General features: G+C 38.8%; 1 protein-coding gene across 1 annotated transcript in view; it reads right to left on the bottom strand.

Moving 5' to 3' along the window:
• Nucleotides 1–7,876: 7,876 nt before the first annotated feature.
• The window catches only part of LOC309589246 (cadherin-6), a gene marked incomplete at both ends in the record, with an annotated part of 49,014 nt that continues 31,637 nt past the window's right edge, over nt 7,877–25,253 (bottom strand). The window contains 6 exons of the mRNA XM_082309211.1: nt 7,877–8,367; nt 12,006–12,257; nt 12,345–12,462; nt 13,258–13,379; nt 18,001–18,137; nt 24,000–24,253. Coding sequence (XP_082165337.1) covers nt 7,877–8,367; nt 12,006–12,257; nt 12,345–12,462; nt 13,258–13,379; nt 18,001–18,137; nt 24,000–24,253 — 1,374 coding nt within the window. The remainder of the gene's footprint in view (nt 8,368–12,005; nt 12,258–12,344; nt 12,463–13,257; nt 13,380–18,000; nt 18,138–23,999; nt 24,254–25,253) is intronic.

Here is a 25,253-nt window from a genome sequence, read left to right as displayed (position 1 = left end):
AGTGTGTACCCTTACTGGAGGGTGTGGAGGGGAAGCAGATACATCCTCCGTGCGCAGTGCCGTGCTTAGTTTCTGTGACTTGGTCTCCACATAATGAGATAGGTAAAAATAAACACTTTTAATCACGCTGTAGACCTATGTATTTATAGCCTTATGATCTACTATTGAGTGTCTAAAAAAAGCTGGTTTCTTGGGCTATTCATACAGAAGTTTTCTTCTGGAGGTCCACCAAAGATTGCAGGAGGCTGTTTAGGCTAATTCCTCTCACCAGTTACAAAAGTTCCTCAGTTCTTTCATAAACCTCATCCGGGTTTCAGTGTTAAACTGGTTGCTTTTTGTGGTTCATTTTAACGCTTTTGATGAAGTACTACTTTGCTGTGACCTTTCCCACTCTTTTCTTTGTCCTTGTATTTAGGAAGAAACGTAATCATGATGGAATTTCTGGGGATGTAGACAGATCTTTTATTAAGGAAGTGTTAAAACGAATAATTTTCTCTGGAGGTTGTTCTCCTTATGTAAAAAGATATTGCAAATGACATTTGGACTCTCCATAAGTGAACTGAGCCTTTAAGTCTTTTTTGGACCTCATACAATGAAAGGCAAATAACTGAACAGTGCTACTATAAATTCTATGATCTTTATATGCTTCAAGGAAGGTATTCCATGTGCTTTACTTGGGTAAAACTCCTCCTGACTTCCTGGGAAACCTTGGCTAGTCAAAATTTGGCATGTGATCATAGACTAATATCCTCCTCATAGTAAGCATCACTAAATGATGCCTTCTGAAATTATATCACTCTTTTGGGAGGCCTCACTGATCCCAGGATAGTGATCTTGCTGTTCTTACAGCATGTTGCAAGCCAGACACTTAACAATGGCATTTGAAAAACTGAACCAATTTACCCCTGTGTCTTAAAGTGATTGCAGAATCTTTTTTGAAGGTTTATCTTTATGACAGCTTTGTAAATTCAAACCATAGATTGAGAGAATTAGGGGAAAAAAAAAAAAAAAAACAAGTTAGAAAAAACAATTTATTAAGTAGTATCATATAAATAACTTGTTACAAAAATCAATTTGCGAAAAGGCAAATTCACTCTGTCTGTGAGAAATTGTTGTTCAAATTGGTTTCTCATTAAATCCTTAAATTTCATTTCCCCCTGCTTCCCACCCCCCAAAAAGAAGCCAGTACAGTGAACAGGAAATATAAGGGAGAGAGTGCACACTTGCCGTCTGACCATAACAAATTGCTCATCCACGCTGCAGAAGAGATAGATAATCATTCCAGCATGGGTCTCTCTGCAACACAGGAAAGCTTCTAGGTGTAAATCTCTTGGGTGACAAAAATCTTATCACCTGCAAATGTCCCTCTGTGCTGAGCAGTGACCAGATCCATCCGATGCTGAGGCTCCCTTGGCACAACCGGGGGATGACATCGCGAGAGACTGTGTGGCTGGAGCAAGCCAGCAAGTAAATCTTCACAGATGGTGGCATCAGGTTCAATTTATGCTTGGAAGTATTTTTAATTAAAAAAAAAATCAATACCGAAAAGCATTTATTTTAAGGGTTTAAAAATCACAAATCGCAATAGGAGTTTGCCAGATTGATTTCTCTCAGTAACACAGTTAAGATGCACATAGCATTTATTATAAGGCCTTTCTTTTAAGTTTAATTTTTCAAAGCAATGAAATTCACAGAATTAAAACAGTACAGTGATTCTGAAGAGTGTTTTGTGTGTCAAAATCCAGAACAATTTTGTGTTTGCAGTGTTGTTTCTTTGTTATGTTCACCTGAATGCTTAATAATTCTATACATTTGTTTCTTTAATAAACACTAAAGTAATAGATTGTAGAAAACTAAAAGCTTATAGAAAGAGTCTCCAAGTATATTTACATAAATAGTGCAGTCACATAGGAAAGGTCAAAAGCCCACGGGAGTGGAAAGGATTTCTCTATATGCTGGATGTATACCTTATTTGTCAAATCACCTTGTGGAAGGAAAAATTTGAAGTTAGAAGCTTTTTTTTTTTTTTTCCCTCCTTTCTTCTTTTTTCTTTTTTTTTTTTTTAAAGAAAGAAAAAGACACATCCAAAAAAAAAAAAAAAGTAAGAGAAGGTTCTGTAAAAGCTCCTTTGAAATCCAGTGACTCTATGCATAATATGACAGCTTTGTGGCTTTTAAGTGCCATGGGCCTGCCTTGCGTATGACTGATTACCTTCCCCTGCCCCCCCCATGCAATTCACTTTCTGTTCTTCCTGAAACTCCCAGTTCTCTGAATCTTGTACTCCCTGTAACCCCAGTCATGGCTTTTGGATACCTACTGCTGAATTTTATGAACTCTTCAGGAAAGTGTTTGGTGTATGACAAACACAGGTCTGGTCTGAAATATGTAATATTGCAAAATGATGGGCAGGATCAAGATTGTCTCAGCTGTGCCTAAATAAAACTATTGAGGGGAGAGACTGCCATTAAAACTTTGCATTGGCTGCCGTGTTTTTTTCCTTCCTTCTGGAACAATGCATGAGGCTGTAGACATTAAATATGCTTTTGTTCGTCTTCTTTCTTAAGTACAGAAACAATCTCTAAGAAAACAAGCCTTTCTAAAGACTAAACTGAAAATAAAATAGTTGTGGCTTTGACATTTATTGGAGGTGGCTGTTGTTTCACAGGTCTAGAGGGACTGGAAAAAAAACTGCCCTTCACAACTTACGTCACAGTTCATACTCATTGGAAGTAGCATAATGACTGTTAATTTGTCCGCTCTCATTTGACAAGGGACCTCAGACTGCAGTGTTAATTGAAACACAGATGGGCAGGGGACAGTAGCATCCAGTTGGGACAGTGGTCTTCTGAAACCCTTCAATACTACTTGTAGCCAAAGGAAACACAGAGAGATTTAAAATCGGTGGTGGCAGGAAGGCTAACATGGTGGTGTTAGCAGTGAGTTACCTGCTCAGAATCACTGTCCATAATTCACCCTGCAGAAGGCCACCAAGATAGATCTGCCACAGAAATTTAACACACTTTAGTAATAATCATGACAAAGGGACTTTCTTTCCTAGAGATTTGCATGGAAATGGCCTGGATTTAATTTGCTTGATCTGGAAAAAGATGACATCTTTCTTCCCATCCCTGCAAATCTCCCTTTGGCTGCTCTAGGAAACCTGGAAGTGTTAGAAGTGACTATGCACTGTTGCCCCTGCTCAACATGGATAAGTCTGGTTTTGAGACACGACTAGCTTCCAATGGTCATTATTTCCCTTCTTTTTATTCATACTGTACATGTGCAGACACACATTCCCAAAGCCATTTCTCCCCGCTCTACTTCTTTATGACCGTTCTGCTTTTTATGGTACTACAGATATTCAGTTAGTTGGTTTTTGTGGGATTTTTTGCTTGTTTTGTGACAGAGAAATGGAAATGTTGTGCCTTGTAATGTAGCCTGCTACTTGCAAAACTGGATTATTTGAAGGTTGCCTCTTCCATTCACATTTCACAGCTGAGAAATACCTATCCATAGTATGAAGTAAGACCTGATAACTAATGAAATAAAAAATATCAGTAAAATATGTCAGTTTCTTAGGACAGATTTAGAAAATATTGTTGGTAGAGGTGGAGTGTTCCTCTTCTTCTTGTAATCTTTCCCAGCATTTTTTTTTTTTTTACCAGCAATAACAGAAACACATAGACAACTTGTTTTTCTCATGGTTAGACAGTGCCTCCGTCTACGTCAGGCTTGGATGGTCCTGTGGTACTGTCAGTAGAGCCCTGTGGAAACCCCCGAATTCCCTTGTTCAGAGCTTGCTGCAAGTTGCTGCCTCAGCTCTCTTCCAAGCGCTTGTCTACACAGACAGATGTCCTGGTACAACTGCATTGGAGGCATGTGCTGGTGCATCTCCCCTGCTGCATCTCCCCATACTGGTGCTACTGTGGGATAGAATCATTTTTAACCTGAAATAATCATTCTTCTGGAGTAAAAAATCCTTTTCCTGGGATAAAGTGGCTGTTTTGGGAGCTGGGGTGGTATAACTCTACTAGAAACCTTATTCCATTTCAGATGTAGAGATGTTATTGTTCTGCAGTAACAAGGCTGGAAACGTCTCCCATGTAAACACGCCCCTGTTTCGTGTCAAGTCCGCTGAATTCCTTGGTATCTTCTAATAGGTCCCCTGTTGTTAGGTTAGACGCTTTTCCAAATTAAAAGCCCATCGCTCATCTCTCTACCTGGTTTAGCTAAACTTCCTAATAATATTTCTTCTTCTCAAATAGGTGCAGTTGTAAGAAAAGCAGGCTTAAAACAGCCTTGAAACTCACTTCATAGCCCATAGTCTAACACTTGTTTATCTATAAATGACAGTTATAGCGTTGTGTGAAAGCATTGTTAAATACTCATTTCTATCATCTAGCACGCCGGCATGCAACAAGGTGCAAAGAAATACTACTGCAAAGTTTTGTATTCACTGCAATATGGCACTTTCAATATTTAAAATGCAGTACTGATTTTATAAATTGCACTTTGTGGTACTGCCAAGTAAGAAGACTAGACAGAATTGAGCTGCTCTTGCTGTGTGAGAGATGCTAAATCTGTCTAATTTGTAGGAAAAAAATAGACCTTAAAACCTAGATGCATAAATAATAATTTGGATGCGAGTTTGCCTTGAATTTTCTTAGAAGAATCCATTTGCTATTGAGGCACCATATTTGTGATGACATAACATAATTTTATACATAATATATTTACACAACAGGCATGAGTAGCCACTCTATTATTTACTATGTCACTCAATGGACAAGATAAAATCAGCTTTCAATTCAAAGGAAAAAAAAAAAAGAAACTTGAGCTTGGACTGCTACTGACAATCACTAAATCAGACAAAATCACTGTACAAACATAGGAAAGTAGTTACAAGGTGATCAGTGATCTTCCTGTCTTGTTATTCCACCCCAAGGAGTGACTAATGCAAGCTGACCTGCAGGGTGGCTCAGCCCTTTCAGGGCGCAAGGTCTGTCTTCAGTCAAGCGATGGCGACTCCCTCTTCCCTGTGAGCCAGGGATGGCTTGCAGAGCCAAATATGTGTGTGGTTTCACAGCCACCTCTGTCATCCCCTCCTCACATGAATCGGTTTCCTTGGGGCCTGAGGAGGGGAAGGAACAGCTCACTGGCTCACTTTGGGCATCCAGCTGGTCTCTGAGCTTGAGGAGATTTGCTCAAGGCAACCCCACATGGTGAAGGGTAGGACAAAGGTGTGCCTTAGGGAGTCATTTGGGAGAGCCCCCTGAGGGTATGCTGTCTCCACTGACTGTATGAGGAGAGCGGCCTGAGGTGGGGGACCTGTGGCAGGTGGTGCTGAGCATCTGCTGCTCCTCCATGTATCTGAAATCCAGATGGTCCCTCCTGTGTGCCAGAGCCAGGTTTTGGACAGGTTGCTCCCTGGATGTTCTGATTTCAAGGGAGGCATGAAGGGCTAGATTTTCAAAGGCTTTTATCATCTTAAATTACAGAGGGGCCCTCAGGAGGACATAATAAGGGCCTAGTTGTGCCATTGCCGTTGTGACCGGTGCAACAGGTTCAGTCCCCCTAAATGATGGAGTTGGGCACCACGCTCTACTGGACTTTGAGAGGCCTCCATCAGTGAGATCGGGGACTCAGGACCCTTTGAAACTCTGGGCTCCTCTACTGTGAAAACCCATTTAATCGATCATGCTGGGCATCTGCAAGCCATTATCTGCCTTGCCATAAACCTGTAGACATGTAGTGCTCCCCCCCACGAAGGAGTCCTTCTCAGTCCCAGCTGGGCACCGCAGCATGGCTGGCTCATCCTCTTTGCTGTGAGCCAGTTTGCAAAACCTGAAATTATGTCTAATACTCAGGAATCTTACTGCTCTCTTTATTTAACTGTCTAGGAGTAATGAATTCCAGGGATTAATTTTTAATCGCTTTTAATTTTCTGTTTATTAACTTTGTTCCCTTCTCTCTTTATTTTTAGAGTAAATTGGAGCTGTTGTTTAGTTTTCAAACTGATTCACTTAAGATTAGGGGGAGGGGGAAAATAGATCCATGCCTGTAATTCCAGTATTAAATACTGTTTCAAAATGAAATAAATGAGATTAATTATGTATGAAGTATATTTATAAGAAAAAAAAAAATTCCTTCTTTCCTTGACCCAGTGCCGTGGGCTGTGTCCCTGCTTTGGGACGCAGGGTGGCTTTTAGCTCCTGGAATTGGATATGTCCCATGGCAGCCCCTTAGAGTTTTTTCCAGATAGCCTCTCCTAGATGGCTGGATTTGAAGAACAGCACCTGCATGCATTTGACAAACCAACAAAAATACAGAGTGGTGCACAAGCTGTGAAGAAAATTGTTTTGGCCTGAGACTATGGCATCTTCCCTCACCCCACCCCTGGACAAAAATTACTTAGCTTGGCAAAGCAGATAAACACACATAGAGAAACTTATGATTAAAATTTTACCTTTTGGTGAAGTCTTTAACAACCCTGGCTGAGTAGTTAATTTAAAAAAATGAGTTATAGTTATAAACCCTATTTTTCAGGCCACTGGAATGACAATTGATCCTTGCTTACTTGTGCATTCAGGGCTTGAATCCGGAAAAAAAAAAAAAAACACACCACCCAAAAGCATGAGAAATTACCTCCTCTGGCAGAATGCCAGCATTTTCCATCTTTAAAGCATTTTCCAAATGACTTATATAATTCTTGCAATATCCTGATGAGGTAGGCATTATTTCCCTGCTTTACAGATAGCAAAACTGGGCAGAAAGTCAGTTGGGAAGCCACCCTGGGCATCCAGGCAGAGAAGGTCAGGACCAAAAAAGCACTCTTTCCTCCTTTGCAGTTGCTCCTTTTGCCCCAATGGGTGGCAGTCACCTTGAGGCTCTCCTGCACATGAGAACAGGCAGAAGTAGATGGATATGAAAAGTCTGGCTCTCACCTCCCCAGCACAGTGACCATCACTGAACTGATGTGCAGGTAGAGGCAAAACGAAGAAGTACGAAGAAAAGCACAGTTATGATCTGCTCCTTCTTCCAAGTCATGATCTAACCTGGAGTTGGATTAGATGACTTTCCCCGTATCACAAAGCAAGTCTGGGTTAGAACTGGGAAACCATCTAAGAATTAGATATTGGGGCTACTGACCGCACACACATGCACACACACATATCTCTCCAGCAATGCTAGGTCAGAAGAATATATACATAGCAGTCAATGAACTATATATATGTGTGTGTTAGTATGATTCAGTGTGTTGGGGGCAATGGCAAGTTCTAGAAAAACACTTAGATTTAAATGACCGTTAGGTCTTCCTACCCTCCTCATGAGTAAAATGCATGTTTGATGTTTTTTCTCAGCTTACTCATATAATAAACCTTCATTCCATCACCACTACTTTTGACTATAATACATAGGGTAAACTAGCGTACCTCATTACATTGGGATGTGCAATACACAATTGACAGAGCAGTCGTCTGAGCTGAATAGTCTGACTACAAGTAAAAAGAGCAAGTGAGCTTAAACAGTAATATACTCCAATTTACAATATAAGCAGAACAAGTAAAAATATTGCTCCCCATCTGATCTTTTTTTCCCCCTCCACTACTGCCGTGCCTGTAAGATTGGCTTGGTAAACTGGATGCACTAAAAAATAAGAATTTTTGCCTCTTGGAAGCTCATAAAATGATACTAGAAAAAGTTTTCTGACGGCTGATCCACACATACTGCAGTCATTAGACAATTAGAACGGGTAGAACAGAGAACCCTTTCAGACAGCTGTGGAGAAATAGAAAGAAATAACCACTTCACATATCTCAATGCTGTTTCTGAAAATGAGAAGGAAAAAAAAAAAAGAAAGAAAAAAGGCAACATATTAAGAGTCTTTGTCACTGTCCATTGCGCCATACATATCTGCCAGCTTTTTAAACCGAGGCCCCCAGTCACTGAGGTAATCGTAGTCCTGATCTCCGTCCGTAGTCACCGACTCCAAGGAGCTGAGGGACTCGGCCACAGAACCATTACCTTCATACGCGTAGGTTGCTAACGAGTCATACGGGGGTGCCGTTGGATCTGTATCATTTTCCTTTAACCTTTGGTTAATGAAATCTCTGACATCTGTGTTATCTCGCGCTGTTGCAGTCCGCCGTGGCATAAAAAGTGTTTCTGGCACGATGTCTCTGCGTAATTTATTATCGTCTATGGCTTCGGGATTCCTCAGCGTGCCGATATCAAATGCCTGGGTGTCTTCCTCTCCACCACCTTCATCGTTATAACTGACAATGTTGTCTCTGATGTCTTCTTTGGAAATAATCAAAGGCTCTTTTTTCCGCTGCCGTCTCAGCGCTGCAAACAGCACCACTGTAACTGGAAACAAAAATAACAGGGGAAGAGAAAGGGAAAGGTTAATCCCCAGCTCCATTAAAACCCAGAAAAAATGCTGTGCCTCTGCCCGAATCCGAAGTTTTAAAAGATGTTTTGCAAAACTGCAAATGCACATGAGGTGCATTTGCACGTCAGGTTTTCAGACTGTGCTTGCTCTGCCTCTGAGTACCTTGGGAGATGAAATGGCATGGATATGCACTAGAAGAAAGGAGATGTCAAGCTTTTAAGAAGCCAAGTGGAGTATTTTTTTGTCAGTAGGCACATTTTTACCCAGAGTCATATAGCAATTTTGCTGCCTTGAGAACACAACTGGTTTCATGAGAGCTGGGAAGGGAGAAACACTTTCTCCAAAATAAGTAACATTAGGTGTTATTTGCCTTGAACCCCTGGGATGAGATGCAACTTGTGCTATGGACAAGGCTAGTATGTACTGGGCCATGATGACAGGTTAGCAAAGCTGCATTTCAAGATGAGTAAATCTCTTCTCATCTGGAAAAAAAGCTTGGAATATGGAGTGGATTTGCAGGCAGCACAAAGTCCAAGTTTTATAAACTTCCCTGGCGTGTTTTTACAATGTACATCACCTTAAAAAAGTACACAGCTTAAATCTTAGACTGATGAGATATGGTAATGGCATTATTTAATCTGTCAAAGGCATGAAATTTCTCAAACAGATAATTTTATGCCTTTCATTCTAAAGTTCGTGTGTGTATATATATTTCATTTATTTGGAGGGCAGGAACTCTTTCCATGGCCCTGATCAAAAATTTAGATATTTTTACTCAACAATGATCCCCAGTACTGTTGGAGAAGTGGGCACAGAGGGTGGGAGGGGATATGTTCAACACGTTATTTCCTTTAGAAGCTAATTTCAGATTTCTTAGCTAGATTCTACCTTAAGATGGAAAATGACTGAATATTTACAAATGAACAGCAGCAAGGAGCCGGGATCCTATCACTGTTGTTTTCATAGTCTGAGGTCCGCAGTGCCCAGTATTTCAGCTCTGCTGTGCAAACTCTGAGAAATGACACATCTTCCTGTCTTTATAGATCTTTCATAACAAAGCAAATCAGAAAATGCCTAAACTCATTGATATGAGACAATAAGGTGGTTTAAAATTATCTTTCATGTCAGCTGTGTTTCTAAAACGGTGTGTGAGTCAAAGCACAATAACTGTTAAAGACTTTTTTTTTTGGCAGTCCCTTCCTCATTTGTAACCCTTTTAAGGGCAACGCCAAGGAGTAAGGACATCCCCAAAACAAAATTTTAGCCCATTGAAACTAGTCTTTCTTAGCTTCCTTCAACAGACAAAAATATGATTTTTTTTTTTTTTTTTAAATGATGGGCTGCCCTGCAGGATTGCTTAGAGCAAGATGCTATCTGTAGGTGTGCTCAGGCATGTTGTGGAAGAGTCTTATACTCTTTTTCTCCATTGACTATAGAGGGATCCCAAGAAGATCGGATAAAGTAGGAAAACTCTCTAATTCCTGTTGTATCTATCTTTACCACAGGAATAGCGTGAGTAAAGGAGAACATCTGTTAATATGTGCTGAAAGGAAATAACTGAGGCGATGAAACTGAAGGAATTAAGATGGCTGGTTCGATGGTGAAAGCTTCAGGCTCTCACCCTAATGATGAGGATTTACTTATGGTGTCACGTAAGAGTCCTGATCTGAGTGATGCTTCTTTGTGCTGCTGTGCAAAAATGCAGTAAGAGAGAATTCTCTTCCTTAAAAGCATAAAGCTGTGACACTACGTGGGTGGACTGGGGAAAGGTCTATGTGAGAGAACAGAAATAGCTAGAGAAAAATTTGGAGAACCTGAAAAAAACACAGTGTCAATTTTGAATGGGCTTCCAGAATAGCGAGCAGTAGAACGATCTGAGAAAGCGTAGGAATGATAGTTTTTACATGGAAGGGCTGCTGAAGTATCTCATTAACAAAAAAGGTGTTACACAGCATATGCAAGGATGAGACTTTGATAATTATGTCACATCTCTGATACTTGGGTTTTCTTATTTTGTGCTGAACTTGCAGGCAAAAAAACCCCATTAGAAGATATATGTTAAAGTACATCACCTTTATTTGCATGACAGTGTTCAGCAGTATCTGAGGCCTCCTGATAAGCTGCTAGACTTAGTCAAACTGCAAATAAACCTAGCAAATTACAGGCACTTTTTGTTGCTGCTAAACTTTAAGTTGTGGTTCAGGTCTGCCCAGAGTATTGTTTTTCACTCAGTAGTGGTTGCACATGCAAACCTGCAACCAGCCTGAAAATAGAAAATTATATAGCTGAGTTAATTGAAAATCTGCTTATGGTGCATGGTGGCGTGAGCAGTAATTGACATAAAGTGCTGCTTAGCACACAGAATCAATTATTTTCGATTGACATAAAGCAGGAAATCGTTTAATGTCAGATTTATATTAATGAGCACAGTTGTACTAACGAGTGCAAGACTACCTGCAGCATTAGATTTCTTTTTCTGGTAAGGAACTTGATACAAAGTGGTCTCAGCCCTTAGAGGCAATGATATTATGTTTTGAAAAATGAATTTAATGGCGAATTAGGGGTAAGATTGCTATTGTGGGAATCTTTTCTGAAAATGGGATAGTGCTTATTTGGGCAAGCCATGACCATATTGTTAAAGTCTGAGAATCACAACATGGTGTTTGACTCATCACAGGAGAGGGAAATTTTGTTAACAGTAAAGATCAGGATAATTCTGCAGTGGTGATGAGCATGTCCAAGGAAGGTACGAGCATGGTAGAAAGAAATGGAATCACTGAGGAAACATTTTCTCCCCTGCTCGACCCTACTGCTATAAAATTGGTCTGACTGCCTTCTTTCCTGGCCAAATACTAAAGGTGACTAATAACATCTCCCTGAGAACTGCCTGTGTTGTATTGTACAGATCTCCCAGATGAATAGACTATGGCTAATGGCTGAGGGACCAGTCATCTCTGCTGTACAAGAGGGGTGGAATCTGAGTGAGAGGAATGTGAGACATGTTGCAAACTGTCCTTATTTTTATAAAAAAATAAATGTTGATGACCTGTAAGTGCTGTAGCCAGAGATCTGTACATCCTCCACACTCAGGATCCAACCTCTTCATAATCACAGGTGCTTGAAAGGGAGGACCCTGCAGCTTTTGAGAGCATTTCAGCATCCTTTTCCAGCAGAACAGAAGCACTGAGACTTGCTTCTCCTCAGTTTAGACATGGAAAGTTAAATGTTTAAAATTAAGTTATCTGGCCTCCTTCTATGGTCAACAGAAAGAGAAAAACACCTACAGAGGGTGATTAGCCTGGTCCATCTCAGATACCAATAACAGGATGGGATGAATGTCTCTCTACAGGTGCCTGTCTCTTTCCATTGACCAGAGGGTGGAGCCCAGCTGTCTCCCCTTGCTTGGTCACTGCTAACTTTTAGATAGCTAAGATTAGATAGGATATGTTCTATACACCATATCTCTAGCAGCCCTCAGAAGGAGAAATAGAATAATACAAATGCAGGATAAGACAAGGATGTCTTTGCTTTGCTCTTGTCCTAGCCTTGGTATAATCACTTGTAGCCATGCAAAATAACCATGAAAGGAACAAAATACCTCCGAGCTACTTACCAAGTAATATAATAATACAGAGAAGAATGGCAATAAGAGCCCCAGTGCTAAGACCAGTAGGATGAACCAAGGCTTCAGCGCTACAGGACAGCATCTTTCCTCGATGGTCACAAGCACATACTCGAATAGTCACCGTTTCAGTGCTGCTCTGGATAGGGTAGTCATTGTCTGATATTACCACTGGCAAGAAGTAGGTACTCATTTCATGCCGGTTATATCTGGTTTTTCGGGTGAAAATCCCTGCCGTGTTGTCTGGAAACACAAAGCACACATTAGATCTTCATCTGGAGACTGAAAGCAAGGATGAAATAATAAAGAAAAGCCTTCCTAGAAATTCACCTCTGTTGTCCTGTAGTGTAAAGTTTGAGCTGCTGGCTGCCTCGGGAGCTAAGGAGAATGAAAACTGATGTCCACTGTAAGAGTCGTCTTTATCAACAGCACTTAATGTTTGTATCAGCTGAAACAATAAGAACAAAATTATCTTCAAAGTCAGTGGACCTTACGCTTAGTTATTTACTCTAGGATTGTAAAGCAATCTTATTGTATTCATTTTTTTCTTCTGCTTTAAGGTAGCTGATGCTGCTATGGCGAGCTTAAGAAAAGTGATCCATGTGCTGCTGATGCTGTTTAGAATCACCATGTATTCCACGGCATCAGTCAGTAACATAACGAATTTGAAAGTTGGCAGGAAAATTATGTTGAATTCAAGAGGAGGCTTGGGTTGATGCCACTCCAGACGGGTAGGAAACCTTTGCATGTGACAAGCAATAGAGATGAAAGGTGAGACAGTCCAAGCTGACTGTATATTTATCTACCCAAATCTCATGTCACAGGAATTGTTTGGCTGAATCTTCCAAATTATCTGCTACTTTGAACCAGTTAGTAATAGGACTGGCAGAGTGAGAGCTATCGGGCAGGAAATAGTTCTATCACAGACAGGACCTGTAACAGTTACAGACCTGAAACTGGTTTTGAAGGAGACAGTGGAGGTGCCCAAATAAAGCAGAGAATCACAGAATGAAAATGAATCAGGGATAACAAGGTGCAGTACAGAAAACAACAGTGTAAAACATACTGTCACATTAGCTGCAAGAATACTAAGCATAATCAGAAACTGTGCAGCCACTGTTTAATTTAATTTTGCAAAACTGACAGTTTGATGCAATGCGAAGTATACCTCTTGATGAGGTGATGCAAGAGTAGTAGCAAAACTCAATTAATTTGGAATATTTTCTTACTACAGACAACACACCTGTTCTGCCTTTGCATTTTCACAGACGAAGGTCTCATAAAACATGGCAAACTCTGGAGCATTGTCATTTACATCCAAAACCTTAATGAACACTGGGACACGGCTGCTTTGTTTTGGGTTGTCTGAAATGATAAAACCAGAAAGAACAGAGATTTTATTTAGCCCAGCTACTGATTCAGTGCAGGACGGGCACATTGCCTTAATTCTTCTCACTCACAACACACCACTTATATTCTGTTTATTTCTGGGGAATGCATTATGGGGTGAATCCACAAAATCATGCTGTGTTATCATTACTCTGATTCTGTGTAAGCTATACAGATAAGATTGGGTAAGAGTCCAGCATTTACAAATTCCTTTGAACACTCCAAGTATGATTATGAATGTATATGTGATATATATATATACATAAAAATATGATACTGGAATTAAATGAAATCTATTTATTAACGATACAGTTTGGTGGCAACACAGTTTCTAGAACATATTCCTTTCCTTAACTCTGAAACAGGAAGACTGAAGAGTCTTGAAGATGGGATTGAGTGGTTTTTTTCCTCTTCACCTGTAATATATGATATTCTGTCCCCTACAAATCTTATGACGCAGTTCCTTAAGCTACCATGATTACCATTACGTTATATAAATAGTAACTGTGGCTGTAATCCCAGATATTTTCTAATCTGTTATGAATTGACTTGGCTGATATTCTAGAGTTAACACTAAAATGTATCAGCTGAAGAACATAAGCACTATATAGAATCTGCAGATCCCCGTATGTAAACTTTTTTTTCCCTATAAGGACTGCATAGTGTCAAGAGATTGAATTTGGCAAGGATATTCCCGAGCACAAAATACTGATGAAAATATTGTCATCTTTCTATATGAAAATGAAAACATTTGGAAATGCACCACATTGTATATACCATTCCTTTTCCTGTTGGACTATTGGTCCTGTTGGGCCATTGGTCCTGTTGGACCATTCCTTTTCCTGTTGGGGGGAGACAGGCTTTAGTCATGAAGATACACAAAATAAGGAAGAAAGGCAACAGGCAGCAACCTCGCCTAGGAGCCGTGAATGGTGAAATAGGCAAGACTGCGAGTTAAAAAGTGACATCACAATAACCATCGACTCCTAAAAGGTACAAGACCTGTCCCCAAACCAATTTGTCATCACCAGTCAAAAGGAAACCAAGAGACATTGCCAGGACTTGGTCTGTGTCCTTTGTGCTCCACATTACACAAAAAATGATCTAGACCAGGTCACCCAGACATACCCACCTCAGTGCCTGGGAGTATGTGGCTGTGGGAATGCGAGTGTGTGAAATCTATGAGGGAATGAGTGTGATGATTGAAATTAGTTTAATTTAAAATAAATACCACCCCCCTCCCTTTCATGAGGGCTCACACTGAGTTTTGCTGCGTTAATTTTCTACCCATGTTAATATAATTTATTAATGCATTTTAACCTATGATTCAAGTGAAAAAAATAGTGCAATAAAATATAGCAGATCTAAGACTCTCTATGCTTCTACAAGCATTTATTATAGTAGCTTGTTGGGTTAGGCTTTAATAAAAGTCCCATTACTGTGTTTATCATACTATTATAAATTTGAAAATGCCTTCTCCAAAATTGACACTGTATATTTATATTACAGAGCTCAGTCATTTGGACAAAATATTGTACTTTAAAGCTCCACAGTCCCACTGAAGTTAATATGATTCCATTAAGCATAAACCACTTTCTAATATGAACCATTGGGCTAAATTCATTCAATGTATAAAATAACAGTTTATGTATAATATAGACTAGACTGAATTCTATGCTAAAATACATCAATACAAATGTTGAATTTTTATAATAGGCAGAAATCAAAGGTATTCATTTGAAGTCGCAGGACTATTGGCAAGACTATTTTATAAGGGCATACCTTTCTAACAAATACATTCAAATATATTGGCAAATGTATTTCTCCTCTCAAGAATTACAATTGTTTTCTTTCCTGCTTTTTGAACCATGAACTAGATATTTTCATTTTATTTCTAGGTACTTAAAATTCTCAGAATTTAAAATGATACTGTAATAAATAGAAGCTTCATAAAAACTCTATGCTCTATGGACATGGGCCTTTTTTCTGATTTAATGGAAATGTAAGTTGAAATATATGTATGCATCTTTAAGTCTTTTTTTGTCATCTTTCAAATTATTTTTGTAAATTAATTGATGTAAGTTAATTTGTTTGCATTATCCTTTAATTATTTCTGGGCTCCATCTCCAAAAAAATCTCACTCAACAAACTGCTTAAATCTATTCATCTCTACAGTGGTATGTTTTCTGTTGAGCCAGCAACAAAACTGTTTCTGTTTTTTTTGTTTTTTTGTTTTTTTTCTTCTGAATACAGCCTCAAAGTTCTGCCAATGTTTGATTTACCCTTAAGTGTTAAGTAAAGAATATTTAAAAATACCCTGGGAATTCTCTCAGGTAAATCAGCTGTAATTCTGCAGCTGTAAATCAGTAGCCCTGTGTACTGAGTTTTATTGCCAGTTTGCCTGCTGACTGTGGCAGATGTACTGACCCAGTGTTTCACCAACTATTTGTTTGCAACATTCACAGCATGATTCTCCGGGCTGCTGAGCAACTGCAGCTCATAATGGTGAAAAAGAAGAACATTAAAAAATGAAGCTATCTACACTTACTGATCATTCTAGACAATTAAAGGCAAAACAACTTCTATATTTTCATTTTTTGTTCTACTGTAAAATGAAATCAAGAACAGTCATCACTGAAAGGTGTTTCTCTTTATGACTTTTTTTTTTTTTTTTACTTTTTTAATATCAAAGGGAACACCATCTGAAAGCGTATCCTGCCTGTAACTTGACTGGATATTTCTTTTAGATTACTTCAGTGAAATATACCTGGAGTTTGATGTGATGGTATGTCACTAACAGAAGCAGTGATTAGCTAGAATTTAGTGGAATGGGACTTTAGCTAGCCTTGCTAGAAAGTACTGGTTTTGGCTAGGAGCATTAAGCAGTGGTGCTTTCCAGTCTAGTCTCTTGAGGCTAAAATTAGTGAGGTAGCCTGGATCAGACCAAGGCTTGTTTAAACAGTAGCTGCATTTCAACCAAGAAAATTGCCTTTGGAAGGCATCTACCCCAGTTATGCCAAATTTGGTCTAGGCTCAGTGAAGCACAGCCTGGGAAGTAGCTTGTGGCAGCCTGGAAGGATTTGGACTAAAGAGGAACAGTAATTAAGATGGAAGCCTGTGTCAGACACAAAAGGTTTAGTTGAGAGGGTTTGGCCCAGTAGAAGGTCCATCCTTAGGGGAGGAGGCAAGGAACTAAATGAGTATTTCATATAGATGCTAAGTTGGTTTTCAGAGAGCATTCAATTTTCTATACTGTATATTATTTCAGCTCCACTGGGATCAATGCAAGTATGCTTCTTAAATGTTCTTGCTATTCTTTCCTTTTTAGGTGTTTATTTTTCCCTTCTCCTCTACCCAGGAGCTCAGTCTGTAATGTACAACTCTTGACCCTAGATTACTCCTTCAAAGACTTAATAGAAACAGAAACACCTGACTAACAGTCAGTCAGAAGTCAGTGTTTGCTATGCTGAAACTGCATATCTAGCATTAAAAGGTGCAAACTTTCAAGAGAGGGAGAAAACTATTAAGAAACATAATTCCTGTAGGCTCTAGCCCACCTCTCTTTTACATAACCCTGTCTGCTTGCCTCAATAGTATTGTTTCACATCAGTTTTCAGTTTTAAAAAGACCTACAGCATAAAGAAAGCTGGAGTCAAGTACTCCTTAGTTACACTCTTCTCACTGTTCAGCAGCTGATTGAGCCATATACACATACACACAACATAAGAAAGTAGAGCTTATATCATCTCGGATTATGTTTAAAAAAAACCCCACAAAACCAAAACATTTAGCCTCTGAGTTGCTCAAAGACTTTGTGACAGTCTCAGAACTGGTGTTTATATTAGATCTATCTACCATTCCACCATGCTTCACAATCATAGTCACTGTGACTCTGCAAAAGCAAATAGAATTGCCTTCCCTAATATTTTGGCATGACACATGCTTATAGTTAATGTATTAAAATAAAGAGGACTGTTTATTAAGGCCACCTAGCATACATGTCTTTATCTAGATCCCTGGCATTTCTGCTCCTAAAATCAACACAACTAGTATTATCACAAGATTACTTCTTCTGAGCAACCCTAAACTGACAGACTGATTTGTAACTAACTAGCTCATAATTTCAAAGGACGTGAAAGAAGTTAAAAACAGGAATCCTTAAAACTGATTCCAATCTGGGCACCTAGCTCAGCCCAGTCACCTCAGTCTTACTTGAAAACATCCAGCCTGTGCTATATTCAGTCTGGATCACACTGAATTCAGCCATGGAATGCAGTTTGGCTTTAAACCATCCTATTTGCTGCATGCCAATTTCAGAATTCAACAATCATGTTCAAAATTAAAAATGGCTATTACTGATTAGAAAACACAGAATTGTTACCTTTCCTCCCTGCTCAGCTAAGTTACCTCTTCATGAACTGTGTCCCTAGCAAGCACAAAACTGCAGACCCCCTCTTGCAGAGTTTCTGCTTCTTCATTAGTATTGAGCGGACTATCCATATAACCTGACATCTGTCCAGCCGTGCTTTTCACACGCTCAGCTAGAAGGCTAAATTCATTACATCAGGGACAGCAGTGGTATTTAGGTTTGACTTACTGATCTCTGCTGCTATTACTGTAATGTTGTGCCATAGCAGTGTTTCCCGGTCAAGGGGTTTTGAAGTAAATATCGAACCATTTCCTGAATTGATGTTGAATACTCTGTCCATATCAGTGTGTCGATCTACAGAGTACCTGCAAATACAGAGACAGGGGTTAGGATAATGCTTTCCTTTTAGTTTCTATGTTCTTAAACCATTTTCTAAGACTAGACATCAAACAGCTAGTAAATGGGGTTGCCTTTTGTTTTCAGCAGAGGCTTCAGAGTCTTTATATACTCACACAAAGAGCTAGTTCTGAGCTACTGGATAATGACACATTTGATTTAGAAGGTGGAGCATTGTCACTGAATAAATGAATTACTGCAGAATTTACATACCTCTGAGAATCATCAAAGCTTTGTTTTTAGTGAGAAATGTGAAGTCTGTGTCCTGAAAGATATGAAGTTTATTTTAAGGCTGAGTTGGCTTTCCCATTATAAAACCCTCTTTTTATGGTTTGATATCTCAACTGTTCCAAATAATTTCTGATATAAAATTTGTCAGCTGGGGTGCATTTCTGCCTTTCACTTCCCAGTGTTTAAAAAGACTGCTCCCCAAAAACAAGTCAGTACAGAACAGAGATTCATTATTCCATAGTACATATCACGTAAAGGTTTGCTGTAATTGTAGTTTTAATAACTAACATGCCCAGCCCTGCTTGATGGTATCTAGATGTGAAAATGAATGCTAACAAGCTCTGGAGGAGCTCAGAGTCTACATACGGATTCAAATTTTCAATCTGAACTTTTGCTTTTTCTGCTGAACTGAATCCAACTTTAAAAGCGGAGCTCCCCAGTTCACAGGAGAGGGTGCTACCACCCGGATCCAAATGCTGTGACTTGGTCTCATCTCTCATGAAGAGAAAATTCTTGCATAAATTACGGGGGTTTTGAAAGAAATATGTCTCTGATGTTGCTAAAGCAAGAATGCAATTGCATTATTCTGCTCTGCTTTCAAGCCCAAATGTGTGCTGATGTACAATCCAGGAGAGAGCCTTAGGAAGCCCAGTGTGGTCCCTTGGTCTCCTTGCAGGCCACGTCGATGGAGACAAGGCAGCTACTGCTGTCCCTTGTGTCCAGACAAGGGTAAAGATACGGCTGAGCTGGTATGCAGTCAGATGAAAACTGGGCCAGGAGAATGACTGGCAGAGTTTACTGCCACTACAGAATTGAGGGGAATATAGAGGCTGAAGAAAAATTTCTGTTCCCTGCTCTGCCCTAGGAGCAGCTGTGTGACACGTGCCTTATTCTGCACAGATTTCCCAGTGCCTGCGCAGTGTCTCTTAACTTCTGAGAAAGATCTTGCATGGAAGAAGGAGGGAATAGAAGAGTCCAGTTGAAACATGTGATTCTGACAAAGGTTTAAAATGAACTAACTTGCTAATTATCTTGTAACTACATTTTTTTTTTCTTCTTTGCAAGTAAAAAAAATGGGATACAATATCCACAGCAAATTAGACTGGTCTTATTCTAAAATAAGAATTTTAGCGTAGCCTGCCTTCGAAACAAAACTATAGCAAGTATTAATTACTTGCACTAAACTGTTTTTCTTTTTCCACATTAAATTCCTGTGGAAACAACCACAGGAGATTCAAAGGTACTCGCACAAAAAGCTAACTTTTTTTGGTAGGACTTGCATAGGCACACCTTGCTAGTTTTTCAAGAGCTGATTTAGTTTTTATTCATTGCTGTCACTTGACGAACAGCACCACAATTTCAGCTGCATGAAGTCAGCTGTGGTGTCACTAATCTAGTTCCTTTATGCAGCATTGTAACGTTACCATCAGCTAGAAAAGAGTATGTGAGAAGGTATGTAATACGCAGAGCTGACTGATGGACAGCTCCAGCAAGCTGTGTTGTTTTGTCCAAATCTAAATAGTACATGTGAATTCGTTGACTTAGCTGAAATGTTTGATGGAAACAAGTTTATACAAACCGGTCTGACTCTCTTATATTTTGACAAAGTAAGTATTTGATATGGTAAACATTTCATTTTAACTTTCATTCATTCAGGTTTTTATATGATATTATGTTGGTATTTTGTGAATTCAATTATTTTTCAGATATTCTGTAGCTCATTTCCATATCTTTCAGCTGAAATACTTTGGTATTTCCATTTTGCAGTAAACCTAGGTTTTGCATTCCTATTTGAAATTAAATATCAGGATTTTCCATAGATTAGCTGTTCCAGCCAACTGTAATAGTATGTTTCAGGCTCTTATTCAGCAAGATATTTATATAAGCAACTAGCTTTAGGCGTGAGTTGTCCATTTGCTGTTTTTTTTCTTCAATTATGCTTTCACTCATGCTTCATATTATGAATGGACTTAAAATATCTTACTGCCTTAGCACATTTTAATGCCTTGGCATATTGTAATCACTATCTTTACTTTGCAAGATTTCGCAAATTCAGTCTGTGGTACAGTATCTGGAAGAAATGAAAAAAAAAAAAAAATTGTTCTGGACTTTTTCTAAGGTTACCAGAGCTGTAACATTGAGGACTTCTTCAAGATACTAAGAATTTTAAAATATAAATCCTTGTAAAACCATATGTGTATTCAGTCATTTGTACAGTGGAAAGTTAAGCCCACAAAAAAAAAAAAAAAAACCACACCAAAAAAAACCCACAACCAGAGAACAGCTTCTTAATGAAATGTTAATTTTATTTCTTCATATCCAAAAGAAAATACATACAAGGTCAATGCAGTTAAAGTATATTCTAATTATACTATTAACCCTGGTCTAGAAAGATGATTTTAATAAGCTAGAGTGTCATTTCTGTTTCTCAGTTTGTATAATCCAGTCTCTTTTGATCAAGGACTGTTAATTATGTTGAATTGGTGGTGATTCTGACTTATGGATCATAACCTAGTAAGAATTAAGCAGACAACATCAAACTCATTTTTACATTTATTTAATGAAATTACTGGTGTGTATTTGTCAGATTTCAGGACTTCATCCCTTTCAAACCTTGAGGAATTGACAAGCTAGGAAGTTAAAAGGTATCTATGTAGATTCCAGTCTCTCCTTGTACATAACGGAAAGAAGGGGAGGGTGAAAGAGAGAATCTAATACATGCAAATATGTTGTCAGTAAAATACACAAACAAAATTAAGCCTTACATTTGTTTGCAGATCATTTTCATCTGGGATACTTTAGTAAATCAAATCACAGCAGGGAGACAGTTCCAGTGACTGATGAACTTCATTATGCCTCTGAGGAGTTACTATAGCAAAAAAACTCAACTAGCAATTTAAAAAGATCTGATGTACAATACAGCAGTGCCAGTTGCAGCATTATTTTTTTCAGTATGCAGCAGCTCATAATATTTCTGTTTAGATCAAACACAAGCAGAATGCAAAACTTTTTTTTATAACACAGCTGGACAGTGGAGTGTTACTCAGGAGTATATTAATGTCGTTACGCATGGATGCATATTCAAATATAGCCAAACATCTATTGGTGTATTTTTGTATTTTCTTAATGTTGCATCACAGCAAAGCTTATTTATAAGGGCTGGACTGATGAAATGTAGCTCTACCAATATAGAGGTCATGAACGATTATGTACCCTTACAAAAAGGGCAGATATCCGCTTCATATTTTGCTATTGCTTCATTGTCTTCTGATGTTCAGCAGGTTGCTGTCTAATGTAACCACAAGTCAGGAAGATTTGTGGGTCAGGAAGGGATATGTGTGTGAATTTTTCATAATGCATTTTCATAATGATATTGTGAAGGTTTCCTTTAATGGAAGATCAAAGGGGCTTTCATCTAACAGAGTTAGGGCTCAGTTTGTTTAAAAAGAGATATCTTCACTCGAGTAGAGGAGAAAATGGAAGATTTTCATTGTAATATCAAGTGTCTAAAGATTTTATTTTTAACCCTCAAGAAAAATTGACAAGCAAGTGACAAGTCATATATATACAGTCTAATTGCATCCTCCCCGAAGCTCAGAGTGAAAATCAGATTTAGCATCTCTATTGCATGATGGAAAAAAAAAAATCACCCTGTCAAAAAGATGCAGACTCAACCCGTGCCCCTAAATTCTAGGAGATACCCAAGATATTAGCACCATAAAATTACATTTATTGCAAGCTAATGTCTCAGTCTACTGCTCTCTGCTGATTTCCTTCCCCTCTTACTGATTTTCATGTTTCTTCTTGCTGTGTTTATTTCTATTACTCTAACCTCTTCCTCATTTTTCTTTTTCTTCTCCTTTCACCTTGACTGTTGCATGCTATTAGAGTATAAAGGAGACAAGTTTTCTGCTGCACTGCATCAATTTTGACACCTCTGCTAAATTTTGCTCAATAATTATCTGATACTTTAATACGCAAAGTACCTGTACTATATTAAAGAACTGTCCTTTGAAAGAAAGGTAAGTTTTAGCACACACATTCAATTAATAGAAAAGAGCCAGTAGGCAGTACTCAACAATGAACAGCATAATCCCTATCCACTGTAAATCACTTATAATTAGGAGCTGGTGCTGGTGTGAAATGCAAATGATTGTAGTTATCACCACAGGGAAGCAGAGGGAAGCAGGGAAGCACTCCCCTCACTCTCCAGTGTCGTTAGATATAAAAAAGCAGGTTCATATGAAAACTGTAAGGGGCCTGGGTGTCACCCCAACCAGTTTTTCATCTTCATGCTAGCACGCCCATGAAGACATGCTATAGAAGGTGTTCATTCTGTCCCTGGGCTTCACCAAAGTCAGCAAAACATGTTGCTCTTTAAGTTACTATGCTCTGCTAGTCTAGAACTCCATATAATTTTTGCATGTCATGATATAAATGAAAGCAAACCTTAATTAAAATTAGAAGGCTTAGTCTTGAACAAGAGTTCATGTACAGGGCATTACATGTAAACTGAAGACAGAGAGGGTTTCTGCCAGAAATGTTTTAGATTTAGTTTCTTCATCTAGGAAATTAAGACAATAATATTTACCCCTCTCACAAGATGAGCTGAGAGCTTAAACCTTACTCATGCCTCATAAACATTGTAAGATACCTTGATGAAAGATAGTTGTTTGCAGAAGTGCAAAGTATTGATGGATCGGATTTTTATTAAATCTGCATTGTTTACTTTGATCTTAAGACTACTATTGCATTTCCAAGGTGCCCAACCCAGAGACATGCTGAAAATTGACCTGGATTTAATATTGCTGTATTTTTCATTTCCTCCTCTTACTGCCTTGTCAGTCGCAATGAAATTTAATTAAAGCACACAACTATTTAAAAGTTCCTTTATACTCTATCCAATATGACTTAAGTACTCCAGTATGTTTTGAAATGTACTGAAACAATGTACCTGTTAATTTACAAAAAATGAAGGCTTAGGTTTAGCTACTCCAACCTTAACATTTCCTCCACTTCCTCTAAGATTAGTTTATTGATTCATGGCAAGCATAATTTATGAAGTCCATGAGACTGATTCTTATCTTATTAACCTTACACCGATACAAGTGAGATCAGAGTCTGTGTGCGCACAGGAGCTGCTTTTAAGGCATTTATACTTGCAGTTTAGAGGAGGTAAATGTGACCTCTGTTAAGCAGGTCTGGACGGATGGGAGAAGAAAGGGCTGCTGAATCACGCCCCTGTCATATAGCCAAGAGGATGCACCGCACTGTACTGGAAAATGTTAAAGGTGGAAGGAAAACACTAACATCTTCTTAGTGCTCTCTTTGCAGTTAATTGTTCCGTGGTAGAAATAACCACAAACATTAGTTACTGAAGAGGATAGGATGTAATTCAAGATGCAAGGGCCATGCAAACACAATCACACATACCTAGATATGGTCAAGTGTGAGAGACCATTTACTGTCTACAATACTCCATATTTAAGCATACTTGAACAATTTCATTGTTAAAAGTGTGTGTGGGGGGGTGCTGACATGAAAAAAGCAAAATTAAAGCTGTAAAGATTTACACACAAGCTGAAATAGTCTATGCTTACTTGACAGGGTTCTTGGCAGCATCTGGATCCTGAGCGGTTACTGTTCCTATTACACTGTTTATTGGAACATCTTCTTTCACTTCCATTATGTATGCTGGTCTGCTGAACACGGGGGGTTCATCTACATCCTCCACCTGAATTCTGACTGTAGCTGAGTCCTTGAATGGCCCCAGGTAGAGGAATCGAGGGTCCACGTGAGTATTGGTAGCTTCCACTTTCAGAATATACAGGTTTTTATTTTCGAAATCCAATGCCTGGGAAGAGGGGAAAAAAAAAATTGAGAGGTCTGTGGGGATTGCTGTGGCTTGCAGCTGGATGAGACAAATAAATATGGGGATGTCATGGAGAGGCCAGTGCTAGGTAACAGGAGACTGAACCAGCAGAAAGGAGAAAGACAGGGCTCTATGCTACTGATGATACGGTATAAAAAAACCCACTTTTTCAGGAAATTCTATGCCTTGAACTCCTAAACATCAATTAATGTTTCCTTCTCAAATAGTCTTAACTCTTCATGCTTTCTTTTCTGACATTTTTGGCATTTTGATGTTTTCTTATCTATTCCTTGCCTCTAAGCACCACACACTAAAGGGGGGAAGATTTTCTAGGAGCTGCTTGTTTGAATATTGGCATTCCATCGCTGAAACAAAACACTGTGCCATCTTATGTCTGGACATCCAGGACCACCCATCAAGGAAAATATGATTTTATGAAAAGCTATGACTATATTACACTCTGTTAAAAGTAAGAAGCAGCAGCATTTAGTGACTCTGTTACAGTACTTAAAGAAATGTGGGGAGAGAGTAGTCACCCCGTATTTCCATTATGTTGTAGAAGATTCACAGCTTCTGTCAGCAACAGACAGAAATTCAAACAGAGTTAGACTGATATCATAATCAGCCCCTGGAAGGCATCTCCTAAAAAACAAGTAATGACAGGTGTCGTACTGATATCAACAAGCAAGTGCATGTTCGGAAAATCTACACAATGTCTATCCAGTGATGACTGAACTTGAACTGATGGAGGATGATATCTGTAACCTTATCAAGCTTGCCTGATAACCCACTGTAAACAATATTTCTCAAACCTTTTCTGACAGCCAATGTGCAACCTAGTAGATGATGTCCATTGTGATCCAGCAAGGTGCTGTGATTTTTTTTCTAAAGCAAAAGCATGCTGATGGATTTATTAATTACATTTTTACAAAATGTGAGTCAAAAGAAATTTATCTATGTACTTTAATACATTATAGCTATA

The sequence above is a fragment of the Platalea leucorodia genome, assembly GCF_965183815.1.
Source record: "Platalea leucorodia genome assembly, chromosome: 1".
In the NCBI taxonomy this organism is placed as follows: Eukaryota; Metazoa; Chordata; class Aves; order Pelecaniformes; family Threskiornithidae; genus Platalea; species Platalea leucorodia.
This window is presented reverse-complemented; position numbering and strand designations above follow the sequence as displayed.